The sequence below is a fragment of the Agrilus planipennis genome, unplaced genomic scaffold, assembly GCF_000699045.2.
Source record: "Agrilus planipennis isolate EAB-ADULT unplaced genomic scaffold, Apla_2.0 scaffold235, whole genome shotgun sequence".
NCBI lineage: Eukaryota > Metazoa > Arthropoda > Insecta > Coleoptera > Buprestidae > Agrilus > Agrilus planipennis.
This window is the reverse complement of record NW_020438970.1, coordinates 219,792-226,661: the sequence shown is the minus strand read 5'-3', so window position 1 is coordinate 226,661 and position 6,870 is coordinate 219,792. Positions and strand designations below refer to the sequence as shown.

Below are 6,870 nucleotides of genomic sequence, written 5' to 3'. Positions count from 1 at the left end.
ATAAGAAGCATTCGTTCATTTGTTTAATAGCTAAGAAATAAAGAATAGACAAATGAATTAAATTACATAAACTTTTATGCGACTGGTAACAAATAATAAAGGATTCCAATTTTATGGTTGACGATCGCATTTATTTTTGCATTTGGATACTAAGTACTTAATATAAGCAATAAAATAACTAAGACGGAAAACTTTAAAACACTTTTATAATTCTTTAAACTGAATCATTACATTTAATATCGTAGTTTTAGTTATTTCATAAGGCATTCCGCTTAAGTTTTGTGTACCAAATGCTTCACAATAAAAAAAAACCAAAGAAAACCTACCTAAGTAAAATCACTTTGATACTTCTTATTAACATATTTTATTGAGTATCTAACACAGGTACAATATTGCGAATTGATTAGACAATTTTAAATGAATGAAATTTATAAATATGTAGTATCTAGGTATAATATTTAAACAAAGGAATAGTTTATTCCGAAAGAATTATTTGCTAAATAATATGTTATTGTTTAATTATTATTATTATTATAAGCGTTGTTTTTGTTCGATATATAGTTTAAGAAATGTCTCTGTAAATTGTGAATCAATCTAAGATGAAAAAAAAATATGGACTTTATGATATTATAAAAAAAAAAACAAAAGAATGAAAATCAGTATGCGTAGAAAAGAAGAAAGAAAAAATTGAATTCAATTGCTGATGTCTTTTAAGGCCCCACCCACGGGAACTTTTGTTTTATAATAATGTACAGAATTTAAATTTTGTATTAACTGGAACGTTAACTACCGTAGGTTTTACTAGTTAATTTTCGAATTGTACAAAGATTTTCCTCGTCAGTTTCTGTTGTAAACGCAAGGTTGTGAGTAAGTATTAATAAAAGTAGATAATGAAAATGATTAAATGTATCGACATATTAAGAAATCTCTCGAAGAAAATTTTTAAAAGTATTTTCGGAGGGATTGTTTAAAAATTTTATTATATTGTACATAATGAACAACTTGAAGATTGTGTAATATTTAAAAAGCTTTTGAATTAAAATAAAATAAGTAAATACACTGCCAGAAATTTTGTTTCCTTCTACATTCATATCATTTACAAAACAAAATAATAAACAAAAGCAAAACAAAATTGAACAAAACATTTCTCTTTTTCAACCGAATTCAAAAAAAGTTGAAGATACTCAATTCGATTGTGTTTCTTTTTTTTGGTATATTTGTTATGCGATTACTCTGTCAATTATGAATTGATTTTGATGATTTGTTTTTTGTTTATTAGGTTATACTTCAGACACTAAAAATTGTAAAAATAAACTTAATTTTGAGAAAAAGGACTAAAACCGACTTCAAATCAGTACCTACATGTACGAACTTGAAAATTGAAAATAATATTTTAATTCCAACTATAGTGCATAACAGAACAATCGACAAAATCATTAATACTTATATACATTTAAAATTTATAATCAGTTATTTTTGGCGTTTGCAACAAACTTTTAGTCCGATTTTCTTTATCTTATCTCTACTTTCGCAGTCATATATTAATTGATTGTACCAAGTACCAATGATTTTGTCGATTGTTCTGTAATGTATTTTGCTTTGAAGTAATTAAAATATTATTTAACAGAAATAAATAGGAAATAAAAATGTAATAAAAGGTAGGTTAGTATACCTAAAAAGATTACACGGTAATCCTCAAGATTATAGGATTGCACCTTATCAAAATCAGAGTTGTTAGTGTCCATAAATAATAAATTAATCGTTTAATTATCATTGTCCGTGTATTATACAATTTTATTTATCTGAATAGATATATATACACCAAACAAATGAAAGAAACAATTGCATCAATCATCTTTTTAAACATCCAGTTCCTTCCAGTGCCTTGTCCACATTCTCCATCCAAACCCTAAAATTAACTTGGGAATAATCCAAATTCCCGTACAGGAACACTGGCATGGTATTAGTGAGTAAGATTACGTCATTTTTGTAAATTTTTACGTCGCAAGGGTAAATCATCTTGTTGTCATCCCTTTGGACGATCCCAACGGTCACGGGATCGGCCATCAGACGTTGTCCCGTTTTGATGCATCCGAGAGCGTTTTTGTTCACCAAACCCAAAAACAAAACCCCATTCGACTGGTACAATGCAGATGAAGACGACTGATATCCGAGTTCACGACGCCCAACAACCTGTTACGATTGCGATTTTTAGTTTTTTGACCCCTGTAACTTTTACCCCTGGTAAGCCAATATCAATTTAATCGCTGTTGCGCTTGCCATCATCGGTTAATTTGAAGAAATTCTAAAAAGCTATGTATACTTCATTTACTTTCTCTAGCGATTTACCCCTTCTAATGTCTTGGATGCGCGATGGCAAAATCGTAGGCAGGGAGAAAAAAGCTCATTATACTCTCGACTCTTGTTCATTAAACATACTTTTTCATACAGTGCCTGGAAAAAGTTTTGTTCAATCATGAATAGTAGTGCGAGTCGAAAACAAGCGTTAAAGCCTTTAATGTGTCTTCAAATATAAATAAACATTTCGTTGATATTTTCAGTAGTAATTGGTACCAATAACAGCACATTTGAGCAATGAAATTGCAGTGGATAAAATGGTCAATTTTTCCGCGCAGTACTGTACGGATTATACGCTCCTCACCGGTTAAGAGTTGTCTCCTTTCTTTTCTGGCCTAGTGCTGTTCTTTTCTACTTTGCGCCGGTCAAACTGAAGGTCACATCGCTAGAGAAACTAAACGAAATATACAAAGAATTTAACTTCGTGGTTAGTAAAATTATGAATGCGACCAAGACTGTCTTTATACTAGCAAGATCAAAACCATGACCCAACAAAGTAGACCAAGTCTGAAACTATGACAAAATATGCGACACCAAGACCAAATACGAAACTCTGTCACCTTAAAATCGTCTCCATGGTAGGACCTTGTAGCCAACTGCTTATTCCTTAAAATCCTCGTGGACACCGCATAAATACTTATTCCAGCCATCGAATGGAAATAAGCGGTTCTAAACCCGTCCTTTCGTAAACTACCCAGGGCGATACTAAAAATACCATCGTTCCATTGAAATTTGAACCCACCTATAGACATTTCTCCAGCTATAGGTTCCAAATAAAAATAATTATGGGTAACCCTCCACGAATCGTTTTCGTGGAAACTGTACACGATCATCCCATACCCTCCGACATCGGGAATGTACGCATACGCGTTGGTACAATCCGAACGGGTAACATCGATGGTAACATCGGCTAAGGTGGACGACGACGTGTAATCTCTTTCTTTAAGAACATATTTCCTTATCAACCTGTCAGTTTTCAGGTCAAATATTAGTATGCTCGGGGGTTGAACGTGGGTGATATTCCCTAAAATATTTTTCTGTCATTAACCACTTCAATACGTTACTTAGACGAATGTAAATAATATTCACCGGGTAATTCAATTGTACCAGTGTCTACCATCCACAACCTATCACAAACGTCTACAGCGACCCTGTAAACCGAAACTATCCCATTTGTACCATCGTTCCGCAACATATTACTCTCCGCGTCGGGATAGGGGATGAGGGGTACATTGTGGCGATTGCGACTGTTAATCGAAACATAATTGAGCGTCGATGGTACCCCATTGCGCCTTCTGGGCACGGTAATAAACAGCTTATCCTCCCAGCGGTTTGCGCCCATTGGGATGTTGTTTTCTTAAAAGATTGTTTTATTTTTATTAAAAGTACCATTAATAATAAGGCATAACAATAACATACCGTAAATGTAATCATCATTTTGATTCAGTTCGCTTCCTACCCCCGAAACTGGATCATCAGAAGGGAAAACAATTTCCGTATTTTCGCCCAAGTTATTCAGTTTCCTTCCGACGTTATATCTGCTCGAAAACATTACATAATTTATGCGAGTCCAAGTAAACTCTTCCCTTAATCCCAGCGACCACACCAAGGGTAAAACTGTTACTACAAGAAAAACGGACCTAATTAACATTGTCACTGATTGCAACGCGTTAACAATCTATTCCGTTAAAAATCGTTGACTATTTAGTTTGTTGTAAGATGCAACAAATTCATTTCGTTGTTTATCTAGCAAAAGGTCAATTCGAATTCACGACATCGGTTAATACATAATTGGGTATTTGGTGTGTATGCATCTGTGTGTGTATGATCGAATGACGACAAACTAAATTACTGTTGAATGCACATGAATATTTATTAGGATTTTCCATAGTAAAACGTGTCGCACCGGACTTTTCTCGTTTTACCATCGAATGCGTATTTTACTTGAATTATAAATGCCAATGTGAGTTCGTTTCGAATTATTTATAGAAAAGATTAGTTTTATGTGGTCGTCGATGATCTTTGACATGTACTTGGGACATCAACTTAAGCGAAACCGCGGTGAAAATCTAATTAATCGTATAATTTACTGATAGATAAAAATTACACGCGCCGTTTTTTACAAAGTTTTCAACTGATAACACAATGAAAATAGCGCTTTTTTAGAAGAAGACAAAACAGGTGTCGACAGTAAAAAATTCCACTTTCAGTTTATTTAATAATATAGGGTTGTTCGGAAAGTTATTTCGTTTTTTTTTTGTGGAAATGAAAGACAGTTTTCGTATAATAAACAAACACTTTATTAAATTATATATTGACCGTTCTGGTCCAACACCTTTTGTCGTGTTTCTGGTAGTAGCATAATTCCACGCTCATAAAATTTTTGGTCTTTGCTGGCAAAAAACTGATCGAGGAGGTTTTTGACTTCCTCATTAAAGGTGAAGGTTTTACCGTCTAAAAAATTTTGGAGTGACCGGGACAAATAATAATCCGATGATGCCAGGTCTGGAGAATATGGTGGATGTAGCATTGATTCCCATTCAAGCTGTAAAAGCTTTTGGCGAGTGACCAAACTTGTGTGAGGTCTCGCGTTGTCTTGGTGAAACACTACACCTTTCCTGTTGATTAGTTCTGACCTTTTCTGTTGAAGTGCATCATTCAGTTTGTCCAGCTGATGACAGTAGACTTCCGAATTAATCGTTGTGTTATCCGGTAAAAGCTCAAAAAAAACGATTCCTTTAAAATCCCACCAAACAGACAGCATCACCTTTTTTTGGTGAATATCGGCTTTGGAAATGGTTTGAGCCGGTTCATCTTTTTTGCTCCATGACCTCTTGCGTTTGACGTTGTTGTATACAACCCATTTTTCGTCCCCAGTGATGATGCGCTTCAAAAACGGATCATTTTCGTGACGTTTGAGAAGCGAATCGCAGACGTCAATGCGGCGACACAGATTTCTCTCTGTGAGAACATGGGGAACCCATACATCGAGCTTCGAGGATAATCCCAGGCCTTTCAAGTGGTCATAAACTGTTGAATTTGATAAATTTAACCTCAATCCGATCTCACGTGTTGTTATTCGCCGGTTCACATCAACTAATGCCTTTATCGCGTCTTTATCAGCTTCAACCGGCCTTCCCGAACGTGGTGCATCTTCGACATCAAAATTGCCGGATCGAAATTTAGCGAACCAGTTCTGGCACTGGCGTACTGTCAACACACCTTCTCCATACACATCAGTCAATTTCTTTCTGGCTTGAACAGCATTTTTACCCTTTCTGTAGTAAAACAGTAAGATATGTCGAAAATGCTGCTTATCGCTCTCCATATTTAAAAGGGCACCAACCAAAAACTACTGCGTAGAATTAATTGGAATTTTTCACACACAAGCCTTGCTATATGAGCTCTCAAAGCATATAAAAATTATACGGCTTAAATGTGAAGTTGGGTGCAAAAGAATACAATTAAATCCTCTGTCTGGAAAAAACGAAATGACTTTCCGAACAACCCAATACAATGCATTGAAACCTCTAGTATAATAAAACTAATTATTATTAAGTACTTATAAATTAATTTCGATCGAAGATAATCAAAAGATTTTAGGAAAAAGTTACCGCGATATATACATATAAAAAACACGATATTCAGACTTTTTTATAATTTAATCTTCATTCTGTAACTAACAACTTTTTTTCTGGGGGTACTTAAGATATTAAGCTAAAACCAGAAACAATTAATTTTTTCGAGAGAACTCGTCATTGTACTAATTATTTATCAGTACAACACCTGAAGCTCATAAATTGGTATATATAAAACAGGTGAACCTTTGCCATTTTATTATATTATCACTCTTTTCCTATCAACAAGTACTATGAAGACCATTTCAGCGTTACTTTTAGGTAAGGCAGAGTTACTTTACTTTTTATTTTTGTTGTTTGTACCTAACGGAATTGCAATAATAATAATTTTGCTTGATTTTTCCCAAGTCGCCCTCTTGGCTCTATCCTGGAGCTACGGGAATGCCCAGAAATGTCCGGGTTGTGCGTCTCAGTACAAACCTGTTTGTGGCATTAATATAAATCAGGTGAAAAAGACGTTCGCAAATCAGTGTGTATTGGACCAATACAATTGTTTGAATAGTGGACCGGGTGAGTAGTATTATAAAAACCAAGTAATTGGGATATGCACAGGAAAGGGAAAAACCTTTTTTATTTCAAAATTGTATTTTTCAATACTTCTCCAAATACTAAAGAAAAAGGACAAGTTTATCAAATAAACTCTAAAGATACATTGGTCAAACTGGCAGATCCTTCAAATTCAGATTAAATGAACAATAGAAAGAGTATCTATAATTTACATCATCATCATCATCATCATAAGGTCATCAGTCTTAAGACTGGTTGGACACGTACCTCCACTCTTTCCTATCCTGAGCTAAACTTCGCATTTCCCTAAAACTAGAACAGCCCACATCCTTAACTATTTGCGAAGAGTAATCTAATCTAGGTCTAC

The 6,870-nt window shown here is 34.3% G+C and overlaps 1 protein-coding gene across 1 annotated transcript; it reads right to left on the bottom strand.

The window, feature by feature from the left end:
• Positions 1-1,762: 1,762 nt before the first annotated feature.
• On the bottom strand, positions 1,763-4,222 carry LOC108741682 (L-dopachrome tautomerase yellow-f2). The gene is made up of 4 exons (XM_018476561.2): positions 3,778-4,222; positions 3,448-3,714; positions 2,919-3,382; positions 1,763-2,193 (listed from the first exon to the last, which is right to left on the bottom strand). Exons 1-4 carry the CDS (start codon positions 4,007-4,009, stop codon positions 1,852-1,854), a joined length of 1,305 nt encoding a protein of 434 aa, XP_018332063.1. The 5' UTR covers positions 4,010-4,222; the 3' UTR covers positions 1,763-1,851.
• Positions 4,223-6,870: the final 2,648 nt, after the last annotated feature.

Bases quoted from the DNA above. Each gene is read 5' to 3' on its own strand.
- LOC108741682 (XM_018476561.2), bottom strand. From the start codon at position 4,009: ATGTTAATTAGGTCCGTTTTTCTTGTAGTAACAGTTTTACCCTTGGTG. The intron at 3,715-3,777 runs GTATGTTATTGT...CAATCTTTTAAG, and splicing joins AAATGATGATTACATTTACG to AAAACAACATCCCAATGGGC. The intron at 2,194-2,918 runs GTGACAGAGTTT...CAATCGTAACAG, and splicing joins ACCATGGAGACGATTTTAAG to GTTGTTGGGCGTCGTGAACT.